Raw genomic sequence first — 26,901 nt, 5'->3', positions numbered from 1 at the left:
AAGAAACACCCAGCACACAACATTACTTAATTTCATGGCAGTTGTTCGAATATATCCAAAAGGCCAGTCCTGAAACAAAGTAAGAAGTAGACAAGCAGGTCTCAATCCATAGTGCCAGACCTACAGTTGGGCTAACTTCTCAAACGAAAACAAAGATTACAAACTACATATGCACAAATGTGTGAATATATTCATAACAACTTTGAGAGTCCAGTTTAACTTTAAGTTTTAAGTCTGAGCAAAAAGTCAGTGGTAATAGCAAAAATATTATGGTACAATGGCAACCTACTAGCAGCCTTCCATTTCTGGTACAATACACAGTACTGACGGGGCATGAGCTATGTTTTGAACCAGAAACAATGCAGGCCACAAAAACAAGAGTGCAAGCAAAAGATCCAATTACATTTTGCTAAAATCTATGGAAAAAAATTACCATCTTTTTTTTGGTTCATCAAACACACCTGGGATAGGAATATCATTATAGAAGACCTGAGGAATTCAAAGACTAAAGGAATGAGTTGTCCAGTTAAATAGACGAGTCCCTAACCTTATTATCAGATTAAGTTGAATAGGCAAATGTGTAGATAGCAGCCTCCAGTGACGAGTCATAATCGGGTCTGCGTAATCATAAGGCTCGCACCTACCCTGGATTCTAGTAAAAAGGTATGACCATAGAACCACAATGACATCAATGTTGACCTTTTCTCAAAAGTGTGTCGAAAAAGGGTAGAGTCTCTTTAAATGCTCCCTTTAGTGCAGTTCATGCTTGAAAGAACATGAACATGTTGATCATATTTTTCTGTACATAGTCAAATATGATGTGTGGATTGCGGAACCAAGCACGCAATGAGCGCTAATGGTGGGAACATGTAATCGCATATAGTGCACTGCATGGTTGGATTTGTTTAAACATTACACACATTTATATTACTTTACATACATCTACAGTTTAATAAACAGTGAGATAAACTGATTTGCCCAGAAGGGCATGATTCTTGTTGGTTAAGGACTGGTTATACAGACTTTGAAAGAACACATAATTCCACCTAAATGAATGTTCTAATTCTACTCAATAATTTTCTCATAAAGGTGCCATCAATATAAAAATACCGAGGAGGGGGGCACAACTGTATACAAGATTTATTATTTTAAATACAGCACTATCATGAAGTCTGATACGACAAACCAATACGCTGCTGCAGAATGATGTTCGTATTTTGAGGGGATCAGGACCCTCTATAATCGAATATATGAGAATTAAATCAATGTTTTTGAAGTGCCTCAGTTTTAATTTCTAAAGTATAAACTTACCAATAGTTGTGCCCTGCGAATGGCCAACATAGTAAATTTGATCTTGTCCAGTTTTCTGAACAATAAAGTTTATTAAAGCTGGAAGGTCCTGCTTCGCCATTTCATCGTAACTACAAAAAAAATACAAAAAAGAAATCGTCAGAAATTAATCAGTACTTCATATTAGGCTATTAAGCACCCATTTGCCATTAATACAAAGTAACGTCAGAGGAACAGTTCTACTGTTTAATTCTTTTACTTGGTGGTCTTCAGAAAGCAATGCTTGACTTGGAGAGAACAGTTCACAATGGTTGCACCTCTTCTAAAACACTGGGTCGAATCACCAAAGGACATCTGAATCAAGTTTGCTACCTAGCGTTCCTCAGTTGATTGTACCTCTCTTCTAATTGGCTATTTGGGTTGCATATGAAAGATCTACTCCTTGTTAAGTGCACACAAAAAGGACATAACTTAAAAGAAGCAAGCCAACTTGTTCTCTTAAACGCTAGACCAAAGTATACCCATCGTCTTTTAATATATGTTGCTTTTGCTATTGTTTGCTTTCTCTCTTTATGGTTCAACGATTACTAAATCAACTCATGCTGTTAATATTATTGTATTATATGTGTTAATTGTGCTTCCTCAGCTAACATCTGTGAAGTTAATGCCTTTCAACTGCGCGGGCGCCTGGTGTATAATAGTCTCATCACTGGTCCTATATTTTTTTTCCTTGTGACTCATTTCCAAGCAATTGCACCGCTAAGTGCTAAAAAATTAACACACTTGCAAATAGTACATCAAAATAGTTACAGTTATTGAACTTGATACTAACAAAATAAATGCAGACATGGTTCAATAGTCTTATCAAACCACCACCACAATCTGAAATACTCAGTGAGACTGATGAATTATTTATCTATGAGCTACCGAATAAGAAATAACAAGGAAGGCAAGAATTTGTATATGGAGAAAAATATAGGTGTAATCAAGTGCATACAATTATTGAAGGAACTAAGGGCCCGATTACGATCTTAGCGGACAGGGTTACTCTGTCACAAACGTGGCGGATATCCCGTACGTCATATTACAAGTCCCTTATATCCTATCAAACTTGTAATATGGTAGACGGGATATCTGTCAGGTTTGTGACAGAGTATCTCATCCACCAAGATCATAATCAGGCCCTAAGATATTAGTTGTTGGGACAAAACATTATGGCATCTCAGGATACTCAATGAGGAACTGACAGAAATGCTCTGCCAGGCATAATGGAGTGCCTTGATCTATCACCACAATAACAATGGTATTTGTCATTTATATAGCGGCAATCTGCCATTGCGATGGCATCTTAGTGCATTTGGTAATTTTTAGAAAACTTTCCAAACACGTGAAACGTTTCAATCACACACGGACTTGCTGTCAGTGGAGTGAAAGGGTGTGTCTCCGACAGGTGGTGTGTCAGACTATGGGCCTGATTATAAGTTTGACAGACGTAGTACTATCGGTAGGGAAGGCAGAAGACATCATGTCTGCCACCCGATAGTACTTCATCCATCAAATTTACAGATGGCCGCAGGCCCAGCGGTCATCTCTGTACCTTGAAAACATCCATCATTACAGTGGTTTCCATCGATTTACAAAAAGTATGGTGGATGACCACGATCTGTTTTAATGGCCATTCATCAAACTTTTAACCTTTTTTTGTTTTCTAGAAACAAACTACCACATTAGGAGTTTCTTCCTCAAAAAAATATGCTAATGATGTCCACACACTGGGAGTTTCCTCTTAACGTATGTGGGTCATTATTGTTTTTTTCTGTCCCTCATTGCCAGGGTTTACCTGGTGGCGACGGGCATAAATAAAAGAAATGCATCATCTGCCCTTAACAGGGTGGTAATGGCCTCAGAGCAAGATCTCTGTTGGTGGATCCAACATGGGGTCCGTAAATCGAAAGCTCACAGTAAGCCCATCTCTATGAGGCAGATGGGCGGAGAGGGTACTCGGTCAAGTTTGCGACAGAATGCCCTGTCCGCCAATGCTCTTAGCCATTTGTGGGTTTGAAGCATGAGGAAAGAGGCAAGTACCCGGTTGCTTATGTTTTGGGTATAGATATTCACAGCATCAGGTCTTTTAATATTTTCCTATGCTCAAGTGGGGCTTTTCTCCACAGAAAACTGCTCCAATTTCTAACCAGATGACGAAAATAAAATAGGTAGAAAAAGGTGAGACAATGAAGTGCCTGCACAAAGGTATATGCATTAGGCCTGGGCGGTAAATTCCATTCCGCTCACGAAATTTGCGGAATATGGGTAATTTTGCGTTCCGCGGAGAACACGGAATTGCCCAAAATTCAGAATTTCGCGACTTCGCAGAATTTTTTGCTTGTTCGCGTTCTCAAAAATGCGTGTTCGCAAGATATTTCCCCCCGAGCACGCAAACAGCGTTCGCGAACAGGAAAAAAGCATCGCGAGCAAGAAATTCTGCGTGTTTGCGGAATTTCTGCGTGATCGCGGAGATTTTTTACCGTTTCGCGGAGCTTTGCGTCGCGCGACTACGCAAATTCCGCCCACCCCTAATTATGCATTTTATAGCCAATAAAATACATTTTTAAGTGCAACAGGCTTTTTTTATTGCTTTTGCCAGAACGTAAACTTATTGGAATACGAATGCTTTTAAATAAAAAAAAAATGTGATTACTGTTTTAAATACAAATACATCATATGACTGACAAGAACCGCAAAAAAAATAAAAAATAAGAACAATCCGTGGCCCCTGCAAGTGTAACAGGATAATGATCCAGTACAGTAGTTGATTCTCTACAGTAACTTTCCTAAACATTCCAACTTGTCTATCAAACCCTTCTTGGCATGCCAATGCGTGTTCTGAAAAAACAAAAGGAGTAAGAGTCTTCGTTTTAAATGTCAACCCCCTACTCATCAAAGAACTGTTTTCAATTAAATTCAACAGACCAAAGGCACCATCAATTGCAGTTATCAAAAAGCATGTGCTCTATGGAGATAGGCTTAATAAGATAGTATAAAATAAATGCAATGAGTGTCTCTTTTCAAATTCTATGAAGTACGTTATACCTGAATTCCCAGAATTCATCTTGATCAGCGGACAACGTCTTGTGTTTTCTGCACCAGGTATTCCCACGGCTGTTTCCCAACCAAACATCATAGCCGGCATCAGCTAAGATGAATCCAAGACTGTTGTTGGCCAGGTTTGTAACCCAGTTGCTAGCATCTGCAAGCAAACCATGCTGCAAAAACACCACAGGCTTTGCACCTATGCAAACAAGGAAAATGAAAAACTCTATTTAATAACAATTTTAATTTTAGACCGTTTTCATACGCCCATACCACCTTTATCCCATCTACAAGATATCTCGCCACGCTCCTACTCTTGAGTTGATGCCCATCTGCTGTAAAATGTAAATTACAACTAAATTATGATGCTACTGGTGCTGTAATCAATGTGAACCAAGTATAAAGGACAAAATAAATGGTCACCCTGGGCATTCTTGGCTTTTAGTAGAAGGGAGTATGAACCACTGTGAGCCCGTGACCATAAGGTGATGGGTATAGATGATCATAATTAAATATCTGCCCCTTAGTGTCCCTGAACCCTGTGGAGCAGATGAATCATAAATCTTTACCTAGAAGTATCGCCTCCCCTAAATGAGGAGTTATAAGAGGAGAAATCACAATGGGACCCCATTCCTGGGCAAACGCTTGTTCAGGACGCTAAGTAAGGTGTGTTTCCTCTAGATACATAATATTCATATTGTGTTGCTTCAAGTAGGAAAGGACCAACCTAACCTCCTTTGGGTTATTAAGATATTCGAGGTGATAAACTTGATCTGTGTATTATTTGAGGGTGTAATGTTTCCTGGTGAGTAGTTATGTGGTTTAGAAAGAAATGGTGTGTAAGGAATAAACCACTTAAAGCAGACATACGTATCGTAAACAGGTGCACATAAATGCAGGCGGTGCGAGCAGACAAATGAAAAGAAAAAAAAAACAAAAAACAACACAATGCTCCACCTCCCAGCCACACTAAAGAATCAAAACTCAGTGAAAAGTCCATAACATTAAGCACCAAAGAACTAGATTAGCAATGATGTGAAATATTCTCATAGTCTAGTAGCCAACCATCAAGGGGGTCCCCCGTAGTGCACCTATTTTAATCATATTCTTAAGTGGCTCATGATAAAATATAGTCAACCCCCCCTTTCGCCCACCGGAGTAGAGAAGAAGGTGGACAGCAGAAAAAAAAAAAAAAAAAAGATTGGCATAATTGTCTCTTCGACCATTAGATAGCCAGTAGATTAGACAAAGGTCTTCTCAACACCCTATTTCCACCACAGACATATACTAGCCACATCCTGAGAGTTCACCGAAGACTTCAGCGAGTCCCACCACATGTCACTCTGCAGAAGGTTCATTGTGGCTTTAGGGGGGTCAGTAAAAAAGTACTATTTTCCTTTATAGTTAACTTTTAGTTTCCCTGGATAAAGCATTGTGCAGTCTATTCCTTTCTGCTGTGAATTCTTTTTTTACCAAAATGAGTGTTTTGTGTGCTTCCTGAACGGCCACAATTGAGAATTGTTCAAAGCTCATGTCTCACTTCTCCCTTTCCATCTTTAAGACCATATGATGGTCCCTACAATTCAGGAGTTTGGCAATTATGAGCCATGAGGTGTGCCAGGCGGAGGGCATGGTGCAAGCGAGCAGTGTGCCCTCTCCACCACAAATAGAGATGAAAACATGTCCTCTCCAAACATGGCCTTAAGAATGCCTTCAACATATTTGGGCATGGGGCCGGTATTCGTAGATTTCTGCAAACCCAAGATACAGAGGTTGAAAAGTCTAGTATCTGCCTCCAGATCCTCAATTTTCATTGATATCACTTAAATCTCATTCTCAAGACGCTGAATTATTTTCTTTTGTTCTGTGCTACCATCTTCAGCCTCTGAGATTCACCGAACCACTGTATTCAGGCGTTCCCTAGGTGTGTCCACTCTTTCTTTAATTTTGTCCATATGATAAGGTAGAGTGGCTGTCTTGCCACAGAAAGTTGGAGGCTATTGTTCATTTTGAGGATACGTGCCTTTATGTTGTCCTTGCTTGCCTCTCTATCAGATCGATTGTGTTCCTAGTGGTCTGATTATCCCTGCCCAGGGGGACTCTCCATCCATATCACCCCTTCAATATCAGTTCGGGCTATTTATTGTCCGTTTTGCTCATTGTCCTCCTCTTGGACACACAGTCCTCTTAGCATCTCATATTCATAAAATGCCAACAGTACAGCATCAGCAGCTCAAGCTAACCAGTCAATGACACTCTTTTGATTGTAGAGCTACAGGTTCTGAAGGGTCTCAGAGACGAGTTCTTTTTGGTGATGGAAGCTTAAAACACAGCGATACACCACCACTGTTATCAAAACCTTCATGAATCCATACTTGTGGTGACAAAATCAGTGATGGGCCCTCTGTAACACCCGCATCTGAAGCCTTCGGCTAGTGCTCCCAGCAATCGGTGGCTCTAAGTATAGGTGTAGTGGCAAACAGAACGGGCTGTCAAATATGCAACCGTCATTAGCTCACTATGACCCCCTGCAATCAAGTCACTGGTCGTGCATTAATACACCCTTTAAAGCGGGATGATAATTTCTTTAGTGTGACCGAGATAGGCCCCCTCCAGTAGTATAGACCTGGGGGCCAGCACTGCACCAGCACCATAGTTGGGAGCCTCTGTAAGTCCATGCCAGAACCGGGCAAAGCAGTGATGAGGCCACTTGTATCCCACCCACTATAGGCCACATGCTGTTTACAGCCTTGAGAGGGTCGAACTATGGATGCCATGGCCTAGCACCATACCACTGACCTGCTGTGGGTGTTAACTTGAGCTCCTTCAAATCGAAAACAAGCCATAATCAAATCCTATCTATTTTGCAAAAACAAGGGAATCCAAGCAATCTGGAGGGGACCTTGGGTGTGAATATTTATAAAGAAACAGCAGTCCCTCACAGCATAGAATTATAACTGTAATTAACACAGAAATAGAATGATGGCTACGTTCACATATCCAGATGGATATTTATTTTGAAAAATACACAAAGACATACAAGTGGGACAGTTGACAACGAAAAATCGAGTTACCAAACTCAGGTATTGCGCATATTGGTAGAGATACAATTTAGTGATTAGGCCAAAGAACATACATAGTAGCACCATAGCACATATTAATAACGAAAAATATAGGTTTGTGTCAAGGTGCTGAAGTCGACAACCTTTTGATCCCTTAACAAGATAATGGGTTCATCATCATCAGGACAAAGCAACTGAAGCCTGAGAAGAATGCCAAAGAAGAGTGATTGGACGGTCCCTCACGGAGTAAGTGCAAGGATTCTCACTCACGAAAATTTGAAGAGTGTCTTTAAGGATATAGCCATCAGAGGAAACAATGTGCCGATTGCTATATCCCTGTGGACTCCAAATTGCAATTCTCTCATCTGGGCATGCCTTGGCTCCCTGTTGGCAGCAATAGCCAATAATTATCTCCTGGCATATTGTAGGTCATAGAATTTTGTTGGTGGAAAAACAACAGGTTAGGGGGTCTAAGGGAGTTTTTAAAGACCAGCGCGGACAAATCCCCAAATCACTCAGTCTTTAACAACATAAGAGTCCGCGGGTCTACAACAATGTAATTGAAACACAAAGACAGCGAACCAGCATATTCAGACATAAAGAAGTCCTTCTACAAGGGACCAAGACCCTCACCCACCGCGGTGGAATTTTCTTGACTGTGAATCCTTGGATTACTCCGAGAGGGACCGGCCAATCATTCTCCTATGGCATTCTTCAAAGGCATCAATTGCTATGTCCTGATGATGATCCAATTATCTTTTTAAGGGATCGTAATGTAGACTTCTGCACCTTGATACAAACCTAAATTTTGGGGAATTAATATGTGCTATGGTGCTACTATGTATGTTCTTAGGCCTAATCACTAATTTGTATCTTGGCCAATATGTGCAATGCCGTAGTTTGGTAACTCAATTTTTTGTTGTCAACTGTCCCACTTTTATGTCTTTGTGTATTTTTCAAAATAAATCAAAATATCCATCTGAATATATGCACATAGACATCATTGTATTTCTGTATTAATTGCACAAATCCTAGGCATCTGCAGACTTTTCTTATATTTATGTTGTGCCTAGCACTCTGATGAGATATTCAACAATATGGAAGCTCACACTGTAGCCTACCGTTAAAGCACAGAGGATGAGTGGTATTGATCCAAAAGTGCCTGTTGAGACCCCAAAACATTTTTTTTTAAAGTGTAGCCTACTTTAGTCCGAGAAGTGTAGAATCTGGTAGTCTGTTATTGAAGTATTTATGAAAATGTTATCTTGTTCTGAGGTTTTATGGCTTTATTGCCATCCCTATATATTTTTATTAAAAGCATAATTTACTGTAAGCCTGTACCATCAACGGAATGGACTAAGAGTATGACAAGAGAGCAACGTGTCATTTGAAGACTATCAAACTTTACGTTTTCAGTGAAATTCCTTTGTGAAAATGAATTTTGTTTGTGCTATTTCAGTGCTAAAAGTCCTAAAATGTGCAATTTTGTAGCTGTAGGCTGAGGCCCCTGGAGTGTGTGTTTTCATTGTTTTCTCATACGATTTTACCTCAGTAAGATCTCTAAAAATGTATATATTCATGCACTTACATTTAAGAGAAATTTACCAGTGGTTAGTTAACTTTCTTTGAAAACCCTGACTTTCTGTTTAATATTTACTTTTGATTTCAATTAGCATACAGGATAATGCGATTGTGTAGTTGTTAATAATGTGCCTGTCTATTAAGCATGGATGATACGGTTTTGGATGCCTGCATGGGGAACTTCGTTTAAATGGGATATGACTTTTGCTAGAAAATAATTTGTTTTTTCAAGTAAACAAAAGTGCAAGTACCTTGTACAACCAGGGTCGGCTACGGTAAGCCTCGAAGCAAATTTTAGGGCATTAACTGCTGTTGGCACCCCCTGAATTGTATTGAGTGAAATTAACGACCAAGGTGCTGTAAAGATTTAAGGTATGGCGCATTTCAACTTTAAAATCCTTCCCTACAGCCACAATATTTTTTTACGGAAATTAGGTAGGCTTCTTTAGTCAATCCCAATGAAATTCCAAAAACATGAGGTAGGCATTGAGAGTATCATGCATGTGGTTGCTTTTAAACCCACACTTTTGAGGACTAGATTGCACTTTAGTGTACATTTATTTGAAAAAATATGAGTTTGGTTAGTCTTTTGTTCTTTAAGCGTTAATGTAAATTATTTTTCTTTTCTTTCAAGGTTTTATATGCTTTAGTAATAAATTGCTGATGATTATTGCAAATTGTGCTATTAAAAAAAACCTAAGATTAATGTTGTATGGATGACTGATAAGGCTTGAAAGATGGATGGATGGATGTGATCTGGATGGATAGATGGTGGATGTGATGAGGTTGGATAAATGTACATGATGAGAATGGATGGATATGAAGAAGACAGATGAATGTGATGATGGGAAAGGATTATAAATGGATGGACAGATAGACAAATGGTGGTGGCGCCAATGGTCATGAGAGCACCGATTTGCTCACTGTTAGCAACCAAGGAGAAAGAAAGGTGGAGATCAAGCATTCGGTATGTGGTCCACAGATTATCATTACACAATAGTTCATGGCCGCTGTGATCAATTATTTCAAGACATACTAATGCACTCCCAAACTGTATCACTTCGAAAGCCATGATGGAAAATATACCAGTTGTTTCTTTCCCTGCACGATTGTAGATCAGTTGGGTCGGCTCTCACAGTAATCCATCAAAGAAATCGCAACTGCAGAAAAGAGGTTTTGATTGCATGCTCCAACCCAGAAGAGCAACTAAGAGACATACATATGCACACAATAAATAAAAATAAAAAAATCACCATTCTATGGTATACCTTTACTTCCATTGTGCTTGATTCCATAAGGTATTCTGTTGATGCTTAGTATGTAGCCGTCATCTGTTGCCACCTCATACTCCTCGCTGGCATATCCCCAGTATCGGATAATTTCACTCTGTGGTATGAACATAAAATCATTTCAAAAAAATGTTAATAAATACATCCATAAATCCATGGCCGCCACATATGCAGCCTTGATGCCTAATGTTGCAAGACCACACAGTAGACCTTAAACATAAACAGATTTTCCAGTTTAACGATACCACATATTTTTCATCACTGTTGGTATGCAAATATTTTGTACAATAGGCTGGCATTCTCTTGCATCAGCATTAAAAAGTATTAACTATACAGCATATACAATTGTATTCAGACCCCAGAGCCTTATCTTACCCTCAAAAAAAGAAAACAAGCAAATAAAGTCCTTTAACCCCTTCGACGCCGATGACGGAACGGTTCCGTCATGCACGTCGGTTGGGCTGTGCTTATGACGGAACCGTTCCGTCATGGCCCCGCCCACGCTCAGAACCTTCAGCGTGGCGCGGAAATCCGCGCCGCGCTGAAGGGGTTAATACGCCTCCATCGCCATTATGAAGGTATAGTACAGGTCATGTCTTCTGCAGAAACCAGTAGCGGCTGATGTCAGAGAAATGTGGGGGGAGGGGCAGCACGGTAGGCAGGGGGTCATGGGGCTGAAACAATTAGGAAAAAGAAGAAAAATCCTTACCTGCTGGGGTACTGCTCCCCACTCTGCTTGCCAGTCTTCTCCTCCTCTGGGGAAAGGCTGGAGCTCCCAGCTTCCCCGGCGGTCAGTCCCAACGCTGCTCTCACCATGAGAGCAGCGTAGGGAATGGGCGGAGCACAGTGGTTTTGCTCTCCAACGAGAGCTGGGTGCATGTGCCTGCTGGTCTCTCCACCCAGCAACACAGCTGGGTTGGAGAGATGTCAGAGCACACAACGGTTTGGCTGTCCTAGGACAGCCGGGAAACCATCATGCCCACTCAAGGCAGGGCTCTCTGCAGCAGTGCTGTGGCCCAGCCCCAAGACTCAGCCTCAAAATGAAACAAGCATTTACAATGCAACGGTCTCGGCATTGTTAAAGTTAGAGCTATTGGCATTGCTCATGACATTATTTTTGTTTAGGTTTTTGTTTTTAAAACATTTAAAGAAACGGCATTGTTATTTACAATGTCAATAGCGTAATCACTCTCAAACACACACTCAATCACACACAGAGCCACCCACACACACAGAGCCACCCACACACACAGAGCCACCTTGTCTGGCTCCAGCAAGAGGTGCGGTATTTGGCAGCACGGGGAGGTGTTACAGTAGCCATCTGCCAGGGTACGTCGGACCCGCCTCCACACGTGGTGGGACAAGGACCTAAAACTAGAGCAGCAACTAACTGCCGTCCGTGGCCACACCCCCGGCAGGACTAACCCAAGCACGCCGCTGCTCAAGAAGCGACATGGCCGCCCCCCACGTGGGGAGCAGAGGCCATGGCAGCCTCATCTGTGGTGTTGGGAGGACGATCAATGCATCCCACGGGACAGGTAGTTCCCAGACCAAGCCGGGAGCATCGGCAGCTCTTCGCGCACACGTGGGAAATGGAGTTCCCTCGCCTAAGAGGCAGCGATACAGAACTACACGGGGTGAAACATGACAATAAGTCTGAAAGGAGGCTCGCTCATACGTACACAACAAGAGATTGTACAACATGTCTGCGAGGCATCGGTGCAGGGTTTTACTACATGCCGTTATCAAAACCCTCTAAATTGTCTCAGCGTCCATGCCCCCATCCCTCCCCATTTTCAATAAAGCCACGGGTAGTGTCAAACACCCTATATGAGAGGGAGACGTACACAAACACCCGCCGGATAACAAATATACTTTAAAAACGTTATAGTAAGGGTCCCCGCCAGTACGGCTATTTCAGTGGTGGAGTTTAAGAAAACTTCACGACATCGGGATTTTTTTTAACGAAAATAACCAATAGCACGTTAGAAACTGCCCCAAAACACTAGGAAGATATACAACATGGATGAAATGGGTGAACAAAAATGCAAGCCAAGCCTCCCCCCCCCCCCCCGCTATACATCCCTTTAAGCGCGTGGAAAAACAAAGCTGGGCACAAACCCCAACAGACTAGACACAGCTGGGAAAAAAAAAAAAAAAAAAAAAAAAAAAAAAAATCGCACTTCCTAAACAAATATATATAGGGATTTTGTTTGTTTTAAAAGTTACTTGAAGGCTTCCAGAACTGAGATGGGGCAGCACGGGCACCTGGCGTGAAGACTGAAACTACACGCCTCGGGGGAACCTCCGCTTCGCTCAAGTACCCGGGGAATAAAAATAACATCTTTAGCCTGAAACACCCAGCCATCCTACCACGCGCCCGTTTATCCTCACTGTGGGCTTCTGCCCTCGCCCTGGTCTCAAGAACGGGATTCCCATGCTCAGCCCTCTCCTACACCTTCCCTCACCCGGAGACTTATTTCTCAGCTCCAACGTGATACGCTTCTTCATATCCATCTTATTTTCGTATGAAAGACGCCGTATATAATGAAAATTCCAATATATATGGTGAAAGCATGTCGAAAAGTACCCGCCGTCGCCAATGACCTCCTCGGCACAGTTCCGCACGCTCCACTCACGCCAGCAGTCTCATCAATGGCCGCTTACAGTTTTGTCCCTCCATTACATGGCGCCCTCAGCCCCTTTCATCGACACCGCCACTAGCCGAATACCATTGGCCATTCAGGGGCCAACGTGGCTACAATTAGTTTTCCAATCTATCTTTTGGCCTTCCGCCCGCCCTCGGGTGCCGTGAACCCCGTACGGAGAAAGGTCATTGGTAAACGGAGTGTGCGCAGTTAAATATGATTGGTTACCTTCAATATCTGTCAGACGGGGTGTGTGGAGTTGGCTTTTTTTTCTTTTTAAAAAGTACGCCGCTGCGAGGGTTCTATTGTGTTTTTGGCGCCTTTATAACTCTCGTGACGATCTTAGATTTCGACGGCCTCGAAAGCATTCGCGTAATGAAGGAAAATACTGTATTTATACACTGGTTGAATTATAGTACTGTCTTAAAAATTATAGAGTTATCACATCGTTGATACATGCCATCAAAGTCTTCTATACAGGGCTGGCACCTTTTTTCAGTAGAAATACTATTCAATTCAACTGGAAACGCCAGCGACAAACCTCTGGAAGAGGGAAGGTGTAGGAGCGGCCTTTGAGCCGTGAACCTGGGCAGCGGAGAATAAGGCGGCATGTAGCGCCTCGTACTGAAAGGAGGTAGCAGGGGGAGGGAGTTGCCATGAAAACCACCACCTTTCTCCGAGGTCAGCCAGAAATGCCTCGGAGAAACGCAGTGTTGTTTTTGGAATCGGGGGCGTGTTTTTCTTTCTCTCCTCTTGCCATTGGCTGGAGGAGAGAAAAACACGCCCAGCGAAAAGTAACGAAAAAACACGCCCCCGAATCCGAAAAGTACGGGGCTTGTTTTGCGAGACAAGCCTCTTCTCCAATGGCTGGCCAGCATTTAAGAGGCCAGCCAATGGAGAAGAGGAGAGAAGAGGGGCGGGTTCAAGCCCCTCTTCTCCAAGTCATTAAATCTCGCGAGCGAGACTGCGCAAGCGCAGCCTTCGCTAGCCGAGACCTAAAATAAAATGATCTGCATATTTTATTTTTTGTTTGCCGGGCAGTGGGGCGATGCTACTTCGCCACAGTGGAGGAGCCGCTGCTGGTAGAAACACTCAAGCTGAAGTGGACTTGTGATGAAACAGCGGACTCCGAGGCAGGTAGGACTGTCATTGGCTCCTGTAAGTGGCGTTTATCAATATGGACATGAAAGCTTGCGGGCAGAATTGATTCATGCATAACACTTACACACTTGGGATAGATGTTGTCTGTGTCCCTCTTCCTCAGTGCTCTCATGCTGCACCATGGTCGAAATGTCGACCTACAAAAATACTACAGCTACTAGATCGACCTTTCCTCTACATCGCAAAGCACATCTAGATCAGTGGAAGTCAAGTTACAAATAGTAAATACACACTTACAAATGTAGTGGTTTTATTTATAACAGTAATAATTGAGGTACAGTTTATGTCAAGATTGGGATACCCTCATGCAAACAAGAAGAAAAAAAGCCCCATACAGTGCAGGGAGTTTCATTTTGCAGCTTCCTCTGCTCATCACTGCAGAAGAGACACCATCAGTCCTCTATGTCAAAACTAGTTTGGGAGCCAATTTCTCAGACGGACCCAATTCCATTGCTATCTGGACTCTTGACAATAGTCACGCATTTCAACATGCCCTGCACCCGTATTATCGGATATCGACTGTGCACAGGTAAGTGAAACAAGCCTAGAAAGATGAGCCGTCCTTCATCCCGTTTTATGTGACTTAGGATGGAATAATCAACTGTAGATGTTGGATGGGAAATGTGCAAAAAAAACTAACAAACGTAATGGATGGATTGATAGCCGGAAACAAGTGTTATCGTGTGTCAAATACCTGTTTTGTGTACAGCGGTTATTGTTGCAATTTGGTTACCTTGTTTCCTCATCTAATCTAGTGCCTTAATGCAAATCATCTCAGTGGGGATGTGGTGCATAGTAATAATAATTTGTTTGTAGTCCTTCATACCGCACTTCTGCAGTTTTTAAGTGCTTTCAATGAAAGGTAGTATTATCAGTTAATGTAATTATACTCACTTTATCCACTGTGTACAACTAAAAGGCTAAATCGCCCTAGCCAGGATTTAAAGTGGAAGCCTGCAGAGCGGAGTCCAACTCACTGAGCCATCTCAGGTCACCTTAAGAGGCTTGAAGCCAAAAGTGATCTGTACATGGTTGGTCCCTCTCTGCAGTGGCACGCTGAACAGAAAAAATGTACTTCTTCAGGTTGACACAAACAAGGTGGTGGCTGGGGTAGTCGGCGCACGCAACTTTAACTGATCAATAGTAGATATATGTGTAAGTCTGTTACGCCGATGTCCATATATCATTTGGTGCTCCGGAAGAGGGAGAACCACCTGATTTTCCTCTACTGGAAAGAAGCTTTTGCAAATCAGATTAGAAAGAATTCTCCGAGCACTCCAAAAAAGATGAGTTAAATTTCTTTTGAGTGCTCAGAGCATTATTTTCAATACTTCTTCAGGTTGTTGTTTTCACAAGATCTGAATCACAAACACGTATGCTGGGCAAGAAAATGACGAGGGAAGATTAAACCTTTTAAACAAACGTTGAGGATAAATAAGTGAAGGATATTTGTATGTCCACCTGCAGAGCTTGGAATAACTTCCATTAAACGCCTTGGTAAAGTGCATCCTGGTGTCTTGGCCTTTTTAAGTGAAATCACCGGATTAATGGGTCACTAACCGTAGAGTCATTGATAAGCTGGGCAAGAATAATAGAAACTGAAATGGTGGCAGCATCAAGAAGACATAGGAGTATTTATTTAATACCCATACGGTGCAACAGACCTAACAATCAAATGAATTAGGGACTGCAATCAAAAGATTTAACAGGCCGCACGTAATCTTATCAAGGTCATATCGAAAACCATGGACTTTTCGTTACAGTGACAAATGAAGCTTCTGAGAAGGGATGGTTGGCAATCTTTTTTCGGATGGATTACACCTGACAACTTGTGAAGATTTAATAATGTATTTTATATTGTGCCTCCTACCTCTCTCTCACTTACCTCACTATAGCGCAATGGCAAGCATACAGTGGGAACTTTACATTTGCTTTTCTTAACCCTGCATTATCAACCTTGACAGCGGTCGACAATATAGATACGATATTGTTACAGGTCGATATCTCAAATGCAATATTATTGTCCTGCATCTTTGGAATAAATATCTGAACATGTTTAATAAAGTTGGTGGGAATACGGTGCGCCAAACTAGGTCTTTCTTGCCCATGGTCTCAAAAATCCTTAATATTTCAAAATCCTTAATATTTCACAGATTTCGATGTCCTCTATATAATGCATTCCGAAGACAACTGGATAAAGCAACTCTACTCTCGAAGGTGATTTTTAATTAATAAAACTGTCCTCTTCATCCCCACTCCCTCCCAAATCCATAGCGGCGGGTTATTTGGTTTCCTCTGAAAGATGTTTGATCTCTAAGAGTCATGTTTACTTTCTGCAGTTCCCGCTCCTTTCCTTTCCATTAGCCCCTCAGCAGCACACAGGATTCTGTCCAGGGGTTAAGAAGCGAACAACTGGTCAAACTGATCGCAAGGAAGGCCAAAGTGTGCATGATCTCACTTCCCTACCAAGGTCATTATATTTAATCAACGTCCGTAGTGCTTCTTTTGGTCAATGCATGGACTAAAATTGCTGTTCCACAAAATTGGCTAAATCAGATATTTTCCAGTGCCTCCGAAATCCTCCAATAGCATGAGACTATAAGCTACAAAGATGGAAGTCTTCCCATGTTTGAACACTCTTCCTCTATAGACAGGACCACTGGAATTATGCGATTCTGCGGCTGCAGCTTTTTTTAAGCATATTTAAGAATTTCCTGCAGTTGCAACATAATCCATCATTTGCAGCATAATCTGCAGATTCTAACAAAAAAATGTTTCTAGCTCAAACAGATCAAAAGTTACTAAAAACGTGGCAATATGTGTTTGCATATGTTGAAAGACCCTTCACACAATTAACTGGCCATCTTTCAGCTGCTTATTTATGTATTTGGTTTAGAAACTGGTGGTAATAAGGTGAAATCTTAGCCCAGGCAGTAATAGGATGTGTAAAAGTTAAAAAAGAATAACAATGTGTCGCATAATTTGTCTTTTCTTGTCATATAATTTAGTCAATCCTGCCACATAATTTGGTGCTCCCTGCCACCCAATTCCAGTGGCCCTGCCTATATAGCAAGTTTTTTCCTGTTGTTTATTGCCCTTGTTTTTTTTATTATAAATTTTTTAGCGTAACGCTGCATTACTATCCCTAGCCTGGTGGTTCTAGTTTGGGCTATATAAAACTGCAAATAAATATTTAGTTGTAAACAGGTAGTGAAAGAAATGGCAAAGCAACAAGAATGCAGAAGTGGCCTCCTTAGCAGTTACATTATCTTTATAAGAAGTCATTTTAAACACTGGGCCAAAGTGCATACAAAAATAACATGGAAACTTCACAGCTCTTCTCTAAAGGGAAACGAGTAAAGGGAACTAAGAAGCTAAACCTTGAAGCCGAAAAACACGAGATTACTTCTTATAAACTCACAACATATTCACATGGCAAGAAATAAAAAGTATAAAAGGGGAACTGTAAACCGCAAGTACAGCAAAGAATTCTGGGAAAAGCTCTCTGCTTAACATCTTCAAGAAAAGCTTCACTAAAACAACACATTAGTCAGAAAGACAGAGAAAGAATCAATAAAGGAAAAGAATATCCCACAAATCCTCAAAATTCATAGCATTAAAGGTTGGAGACAAGATCCCTAATAAAAAAATTTAAAAAGGGAGTACCATGAAAATGCTGACTTATTCCCATAATTCCCTAGGAGTCTTTATCCACACTGCGGTCAATATACTATGACGGGGTTAGCCTTAATGTGAAAATGCACATTTAGGTTTTCCTCTTTCTTTTATTAGAAAACATTTTTTTCCATGTGGAGAAATGCCTTATCTTATTAAAAAATGTGTGCGATTCACTCTTTCCAACACCATTTACCTTTTCTAGAGGTAGCTTCATTAGGGTAATTAGGGGTGCAAATGCATGGCAAATCCTCGTGAATACCTTCAGAAATGGGTCAATTGTTTGTGCCTCTACGTGGGGGCTGTGCTGTATTCAATATACCAACGTTTAGAAGACACCTTGAAAAAAAGTGTTGGATTTTTAACATTTAAGAATTCTTAATACATAATCCTCCTGACTACGGAATGTATCATTTATCAAGGAATCGAAGGAAATAGGGAGGAGATAGCATTCAGAACATTTTGAAAGCAGTATCCACAAGATTAGTTTTCTAGCAATGGACAACTTGGATGGATATAAACATGTTACTGGATAAGGCAGGAATTTCGACATTTGAGTATGCCAACCTTACACTTGTATCTAAAAGGTGTGTTATTCTGTTAACAGCAGGAGACTATTTTTAAGAAAAACATAGACTAGCCTTCCTTTTATAAAGTAAACACTGGTCTAAACATTTAATTTCGAGAATAATTGTTCAGATATATTGGAGGATGTTGGGAATTTGCAGTCAATTTCAAAGGAGCAATGGAGATGAGTGGAGCAGGAGGCAACGCCGAAGACAGCCTAGAGATGAGGTCCATGCTGGCTCTTCGTCAAGGGTCACTCTGATGCAGGCGGTCGGCACAAGTACCGATTCACTACTGCAAGAAGGACAAAAGCCCAGTGCCTAGTCCAAAAGAATGTGACTTTTTTCCTAGGAATGAAGACAGTTCAAAGTTGACGGAGCTTTGATAATTTTAGTTAACTGTGGCTCAAAGAAATAGGTCAATATTTGGCTTTCAGGGCGTGTCAGCATTGATTTCTTCAACAACGAAAGGGCTATGGCCGCCTTTCCAGTTTTATGTACGGGGGTTAGCTCAAGAAGGTGTTGAAGATCTCTGTCAGGACTTAGCAACGGAGGGAAGCGCGACTTTCACATTTTGGAGGGACATATGTCAAATTGGGACCCCAGATTTAAAAAAGCACTACTTGTCTTCAAAAATGTGTGAGATGGATAAAAAGACCTCCAACACATGCACAAGGGTGCAGGCAGTAGAAATAGAGTAGGAAGCAGTAGCCAATCAGGTTACGGACAGACCAAGTCAGATCCGATTAGCTCAATTTTATTTACAAAGAGCTCTGATAGACTGTCGGAGAGTGGTAGGGAAACCAGTTTGGCAGAGCCTACACCGCTGGAGATATTCTTAAATAGCTTCAATATTTCTACTGAAAGTACTTGGCTCCTGTGCTTTTAATGTTATATTTATACAGTCTCTTAGAGCCTAGCATTTTCTGCTCTTTTGTAGCCTTCTTTAAAGCAACTAGGTTGTCTGTGCATCAGTGAGCATTTGGATTAAAGTGTGCGGAAAAGTGGTCCCAAGATGGGCCATACTGATGAGGGCAGTGGACACCCACTTGTTAGGACTTAGAAAATTCTATTTGATTTTGAAAACAACACATCATATCCAATTAGTACAAAAACAGTGTAACATGTCACAATTTTCGAAAATAATTAGTAGTCATGAAATAAAAAGATTTCAATATATTTCAATATTATTAGTGTAAAACAATTATATTTAGGGGTGTATTGATAATAGAAACCTAAAAAATGCAACCATAATAAATATTATGAAGGGCAGCAAATCATGAACTACCATAATGAATTGAATTTATCTTGCGATAAAAGAAGGAAAAAGGAAAAGAGGAGAGGAAGAATATGCTACTCTGTTACATACGGTGACTGTCCTTAAAATAGCTAGAATGAGAAGGCACTGTATGTGACCGGCAAACCGAGAGGTTGGAGCTGGACGGGTTCTTCCCCAAGCTTATGGTTCTTAAAACAGGGATATTCATAAGAATGCGACTAGCAGCTCAAAGTGATAAACCTGGAGCAGAAAACATATGTTACAAAGAATAAAACGCTGTCACTCAACCTACCTGCTATTATTGACATGTTGGCACCCTGGCAGAAAATGCTTTGCAACCGGCCAAAAGAAATGACCATTTCTGTGCTCCGCATAAGAGGAAAAAAATTATTTCTGAACCTCCCTTCAAGAATGCCAAATGCGAAACACATGAACTTTAATCACTTTTCCCAACCCACTTCACCTACACCACGGCCGGTCCCAAGCCCAGCTGCCCCACTATGTAAAACAAGCATTTGCAATGTAATAGGCCTCGCATTTGCGAGTTTAAGCTATTGACATTGTAAATGGCAATGCCTTTTATTTATGAGGTTTTTGTTTAAACGTAAATAATAAGCATTGTCATTTACAATGCCAATAGCTTAAACTCTCGCAAATGCCAGGCCTATTGCATTGCAAAAGCTTGTTGTAAGGATAGGGTTCAGGGTGAGTATTAGGGTGAGGAGCAACCTAAACTGCGTTCTTAAAGCAAGGTACCTGCATTCCTAAATAGAGCAGACATTTGCAGATGTGCAAATCAAAACAGAATACCCAGATGTAGTCTTACGATTGTATTTCCAAGGAGTTGGGATGGATGAATGGGGCAAGCTGCATTTAGTAAGCCCAATATACAGAGCATGGACATGGTTAATAAGTAAGGGTTTAATGTGCTAATGCATGTAACCAGCATGAAAGTGTCCGCACATTAAAACCAGACCTGTTGGCTTTGTCAATGCTATTGCCTGTCTAATGCTGAATCATGGCGCTTCACATAGATTAAGACCCCCTGCACCTACCTTTGGTTTGCCCCAAGGCCCTCCACCAGCGTAGCTTCAATCATCACGTTAGCCGCAACCTATACTGAAGACCCTCAAGACGGCCTTCGCACCAGCTCCAGCGCCTGGATGCCCCTCCGCTCGTAAGTGGCACTTTACAAACCCCAATAACATACCATAAAGTTCACGGTGGCAAGTCAGAACAGTGCCATGCCACTCTCTTGCGTGCATTCTGCAACATTCTGTGCTTTTTCCCCAGTATGTTTTCTACAAAACATTTACAACAGTAGTAACATTAACCTTACCTTAAAAGTGCAACAATTCCCATGGTAGTAATAATGTATGCAATATGGGCAAGTGTTGCGGTGTTAGTGATCTTGTGCCTCCCCCCCCCCCCCCACCAAAAACAACTCGAACTACCTTGTGTAGGCGTGTATGTGTACTTTCTTAGCCGTCTGCAGTGTTTCAATATGCTTATGCGGTTGCTAGTGCTCTGTCATACCTTTTTTTTTATCTTTGGCAAAATACGTAAGAGTATTCAGACTTTTTGTGACCTACTTTTCCACAGGAAATAAGTATACGTTTCCAAAGCAGGCTTATCCCAAGATAGCGGGCATATCAGCGGTAGGCAACACAATACAGCAGGACTCACCCAGCATGATAAGAAACCGCCCAACGGATGCCTTTCAGAGGCAATAGGAACATGCCGCTTGATTTTGTTACCACGCTCCCCCCCCCGCACGCTTTGCATGGGAACGTGTTACATTACAACAAGGTCAGATTCATTGTTGGGGAGAATAAGTGATTTGCCCAGAATCACTGGTCGTTGAGCAGCAGCCAAAACACGAACCTGGGTCCCCAGTTCAAAGGTCGTCAGCTCTGGCCATTACACCACCCTCCTTCCCTTTTAGTGAGGGTGGGCAAAGTATTTTATTGGAAAGCAAATAGAGTCGAACCCCGTCCCCTTTTTAGCTGATTTTCTGCTGCAACCCTCCATACCCCCAACACAGGAAGTTCTCAGTCGGTTTACCCTGACCAAGATGCTGAAAATGGAAGTACAAATGGCAAGACGTGGGTACTTTTTCTTAACTTGCCTTTTGCCACCCTGTTCTATTAAAAGTGCAAACAGTATCTGACAAAACACAAGACAGTGAGGAAGTTCACAAATCTTGCTACAAATAATGCAACTAGAAAATAGCTTTGGTGTGAAACTCTTGTGTAAAGCAGCTATCTTCACAAGGCGAAGGGTTGTGAACATGAGAGCCGCCTCCTTCAGCCGGGGCCCCGCAGCTGTCTTTGGCCGCTTTTCCTTGCCGAGCCCCTGCTAAAAGCTGATTATGGAGGCGGTGCTGCTACCCGTGGAGCATGGAAAGGGAGTGGCGCCTGGCATTATGTACCTTACCAAGGAGAGGAGATTACCGGCCTTGATATGGTAGGATAAAAAAAAAAATGCAAAAGAAAGACAAAAGCGGGCACCTTGCTAAAACATATAGCACGGCACCCGTGACTATTAACGTTATGCGCATGGCGGCCCATTACGGGCACCATACTGAGAAAAAAAAATTTAAATAAGCGCGCCCGCCAAAGTGAAAGCTGACCACACTGTATTTTCAATAATTAAATAAGCGCGGCCGCTTTAGTTAAAGCAGACCGCGCTTTAATTTGAATAAATACATTACTATTAAAATAAAAGCGGCCGGTTGCTGCGATGTCGTGGGTGGAATAGGGGAAGAGCATTAAAGAAAATAGTGCTCACCGATGAATAAAGCAGAACACGTAACAACACCAGTAAAAGGTCCAGTCGTTATGGGAGGTAACAAATGCTGACAAGGCGGTACCAAGGAGGGACTAACATGCCTAATAACAACTCCGAAGTCAGCGTTTACAAAGGACAATGACACAGGCCAATTAAAATGTGGGCGGAGAGAGGTCGGGGCTTCAAAGCCATACTCCACTACTCCATGCCTCGTAGCAGGGAATGCGCTGCCAAGGCTCGACCTAAAAATCCTAGCTATAGAAACGTCAACAAAAAGACATCTCGGTCTTGGGGACAGAGGAATCTCCTTTACGGAGCCGTAAAGTCGATCCACCCGCTTTTGACCAATACCATCACATCAGGACATGGAACATGAGGACCATGTACGAGACAGGCAAGGCAGCCCAAGTAGCAGCAGAGATGAAAAAATACAAGCTTGCCCTGCTTGACAACAGTGAGACCACATGGGCACAGTCTAGACAGAAAAGACCAGCTCCAGAGGGAAAGATGCTGTATTCTGGACACAAGGAAGAGAATGACCCACACACTCGGGGAGTAGCACTCATGCTAATGCGAGCAAACAGTGACCTTCCGCACAAAGAAAAGGAGGATCAACATGAATGTTATACAGTGCTATGCACATACAAATGACAGTAAAGAAGAGGGAAAAAACTGTTTTACAACAGACTTAAGTCCATCCTGGAGAAATACATTGAGCGAGACATCACCATACTGATGGGGGACCTCAATTGCAAGTGACAACACAGGGTATAAAGAATTAATTGGGCAGCTATGGCCTTGGCTATACAAACGAGAATGGTGAAAGGATTACAGATCTCTGTGCTCTCAACAGTTTGGTGATAGGTGGTAGTGTATACCAACAAAAAAGAATACACAAGGCAACATGTGTGTCACCAGACTACGGAACAGAGAATCAGATCGACCATGTCTGCAATGCCAAGACAATCCAGAGGTCCCTGCAGGATGTGAGAGTGATGAGACGAGCGTACGTGGCATCAGACCATAACCTTGTTACAGCCAGGCTAAAGCTTAAGCTGAAGAAATCATGGATGGAACTTACAAACAAACGCCAGCGATATAACATCACCATCCTCAAAGATGCACAGAAACTGTGTAAATACTCTGTCACCCTCAGTAACAAGTACGACAAAGACCCAGTAGAAATTCATTGGGAAAAGATCAAATAAACATTGAAATATACCTGCTAGGGGGTACTGGGTCCCAAGAAACATCTGCATAAAGCACAGTTCTCCACTGAGCCTCTCTGCAAAATCCAAGCGAGAAAGCAAAAGAAAGTTGAAGTTAACACCATCCTAACAAGAGCAGAAACTGAAAGCTCAAGGTGAATACACAAAAACCAACAAGGAAGAGAAGAGAAGCTTAAAAGCAGGTAAGTGAAGACTCATCGATGGCCTTGCCACAGAAGCCCAGGAAGCAGCAAGCCATGGTAACTTGAAAAAACTCTATGACATAATGAAGAAACTCTCCGGCAGATAAAGCAAGCCAGAAATTCCTGTTAAAGCAAAGCTGGGAAGACAATCATGGGTAACAAAGGCCAACAACCAAGATGGATGGAGCACTTTGATGAACTGCTGAACCAGCTCGTGTTGCAGTCTACACCAGACATACAGCCAGCTGACAAGGAATTGCAGATCGACTGCAGCACACTAACAAAGGAAGAACTACGGCATGCCATCAAACATCTGAGAAACAGGAAGGAAGGAGGGCCTGACAACATTCCTGAAGAGACACTGGAGGCAGAAATTGAAACATCAGTAGACATGGTCTACCCCATGTTTGGAAGGATCTAGGAAGAGGAAAGGAACCTTCAGACTGGAAGGAGGGATATCTCACAAGATCCCCACAAAATCTGACCTGAGTAACTGTGCAAACTACAGAGAGATAACTCTTCAATCAACCCCAGGCAAAGTGTTCAACAGAGTCATCCTGAAAAGCTCAGCTGCAAGACCAGCAAGCTGGCTTCTGCAAATATAGATCCTGTACAGACCAGACTGCAACATTGCTAATCATTGAGCAGTCGATGGAATGGAACTCTCCCCTCTATTTCAACTTCATCGACTATGAGAAGGCATCCAACAGCATGGACAGAGAGACCCTTTGGAAACTGTTCTGCCGCTACGGTGTGCCAGATAAACTCGCAAAGGGAATGACCTGCAACATAGTCCATATAGAACAACTCACGGAAGCCTTCCAAGAGAGGACCAGAGCCTGCCAGAGATGTTTACTCTCGCCTTTTCTCTTCCTGTAGACTATAGACGGGATCATGAAGACACTGATAGCAAGGAGAAGAAATGGAATCCAGTGGACATCTTGGATGCAGCCCGACAACCTGGCCCTACTCTCCCAAACCCATCTGCAAATGCAAGAGAAGACAGACAATGTGGAAGCCACATCAGCACAACTTGGCCCCAACATCCCCAGGGTAAAAACCAAGACCCTGAAGGCCAACAAAGCCAGCACAACTGCAGTCACTCTCACAGGCGATGCACTGGAAGAGGTTGAGGCCTTCTTCTACCTGGCCAGGCAGCATCATAGACAAGCAGGGTGGCACAGACGTCAAGGCAAGAATTGGCAAAGCATGGGCTGCCTTTGTTCAACTAAAGAAGATCTGGAGCTCAAAGGACCTAACATTGCACACCAAGATCAGGCTTTTTAACACAAAAATAAAATTGGTCCTTCTGTACAGAACAGGAATTTGGAGCACAACACTGACCACCTCCAACAAAGTCCAGCCTTCATCAACACCTGTAAGGAAAATCCCTCAATTCCATTGGCCAAACACCATCAGCAACAACGACCAATGGCAGAAACAACGACCAATGGCAGCAGACGTTCCAACTTCCTTCTCATTAAGAAATCAAGAAAAGACACTGGACTGGATGGGTCACACCCTCCACAAGCCCACTTCAAACACCACCAGGCAAGCCCTGACCTAGAACCATCAAGGGAAGAGGAAAAGAGGAAGGCCAAGAAACACCTGGTGAGGCGGCCTTGAGGCTGACTACAAGAAGATGGGTTGAGACTGAAAGAGAAGCCTAGGAAAAAGATGGCTGGAAACTCCTGGTTGATGGCCTATACCGCAGGAGGGGTAGTAGGCATAAGTAAGTAAGTACTTATCCCCCTACACCGAATCGATTTAAGTACACGTTTAGAAGTGCAGATAAGTGTGGCAAAGGCATTTGCAGATGGTTCTAAATATCCAGAAAGTTGCTATTTTAAGGGTGCTGCCACCATTTAAATCATACACTTACCAGGGACTGAACTGGTTACACACAAAAACAGCACCGAAATAAGCCACAGTACAAGTTGGCAGATAAGAGTGTTTTTTTTTTTTTTTTACAGCACTGTAAAAAAAAAAAAAAAAAAAGGAGTGGTTTTTTCCTTTTGTAGTTTTATATAGAGCAGACCCAGGTCATGAGCATTGAAGAGCTTTGCATGCGCACCAGTTTCATTATACAAGGTCAGATACATTTTTAAGGCACAGGGAGATTCAGTGATTTGCTCAGAATCACAGGATATTGTGCTGGCGCCTGGACTCAAACCTAGTTTCCCAGTTCTAAGGTTGCCAGCTCCGGCTGTAACGTAGACGTTTCCACACAAATTGGCATTATGAGAAATGTGGTAATAAATAAACTGTTTTGCCATGTAGATTTAGCAGGTACAAATCCTCAGAGACAAATCCTCTAGGTCAAACTTAGAGAAATCGGTCAGGAAAAAAAAGCCTGGAATAGGGCTCGAATACGGAAAAAGTGGAAGTAACACTGATTTGTGCTCGTGGTTTTGCAATCCATAAGGGGCCTGTAGGAGATTACTTAGAATCACCGAGGAATTCCACATCGAGCTATTTGCAATATTTGTGGTATTGGCAATAGTCGTTGTGGCATTACTCCCCTGCAATTACCACAGTGTCTGAAATAGGCGCCTAAGTATCACTCACAACTGTGGGAAAATCAGCGAACAAAATATACAGACCCTGAATTCGTGGATGAGGATCCAGATTTTAAGTGTGTATATTTTCTGCACTTGGAAAAGTTGTCGGTTGGGCGACTAGAGAGGAAATGATGCATGTGCCTTGCATTATCAATAATGAAATGTGCATGATTCAATGCACACATCGACCATCTGATTAGTTTTTATTGAGAGGGGCGAATAGACTTGAAAGCTGAACGTAGTGACTACTCCTTTAAGTGAGTGAGTCACGGTCACATTTCTTGAAAAACACGTTGCACTTGACCTTTAGCATACAAATGTGTGCATCCGCCTTGACATTTTTTTCATGGAAGCGAAACCGATCTTTCGACACCGATTCACAGTCCCTCATATGCAACGTCAGTGGCCTTGTGAGTGAAAGCAAGCCGGGAGGGTTTTAGGTTTGGAACGGTGTCCAAAAAGATAAGAAAAACAAGCAATGCAATGGGTCTCGCATTT

At 42.2% G+C, this 26,901-nt stretch overlaps 1 protein-coding gene across 2 annotated transcripts in view; it reads right to left on the bottom strand.

The window, feature by feature from the left end:
• LOC146867422 (lysosomal acid lipase/cholesteryl ester hydrolase-like) overlaps nt 1-26,901 on the bottom strand; it is a 92,165-nt gene that overhangs the window by 31,093 nt on the left and 34,171 nt on the right. For both annotated transcript variants that reach the window (XM_085605656.1, XM_085605647.1), the window contains exons 3-5: nt 10,292-10,409; nt 4,381-4,579; nt 1,312-1,421 (exon numbers count right to left, since the gene is read on the bottom strand). In XM_085605656.1, coding sequence (XP_085461782.1) covers nt 1,312-1,421; nt 4,381-4,579; nt 10,292-10,409 — 427 coding nt within the window. The remainder of the gene's footprint in view (nt 1-1,311; nt 1,422-4,380; nt 4,580-10,291; nt 10,410-26,901) is intronic.

This window comes from Triturus cristatus, chromosome 1_2 (genome assembly GCF_964204655.1).
Source record: "Triturus cristatus chromosome 1_2, aTriCri1.1, whole genome shotgun sequence".
In the NCBI taxonomy this organism is placed as follows: Eukaryota; Metazoa; Chordata; class Amphibia; order Caudata; family Salamandridae; genus Triturus; species Triturus cristatus.
The sequence above is the reverse complement of the archived record's forward strand: the minus strand, read 5'-3'. Positions and strand labels throughout refer to the sequence as shown.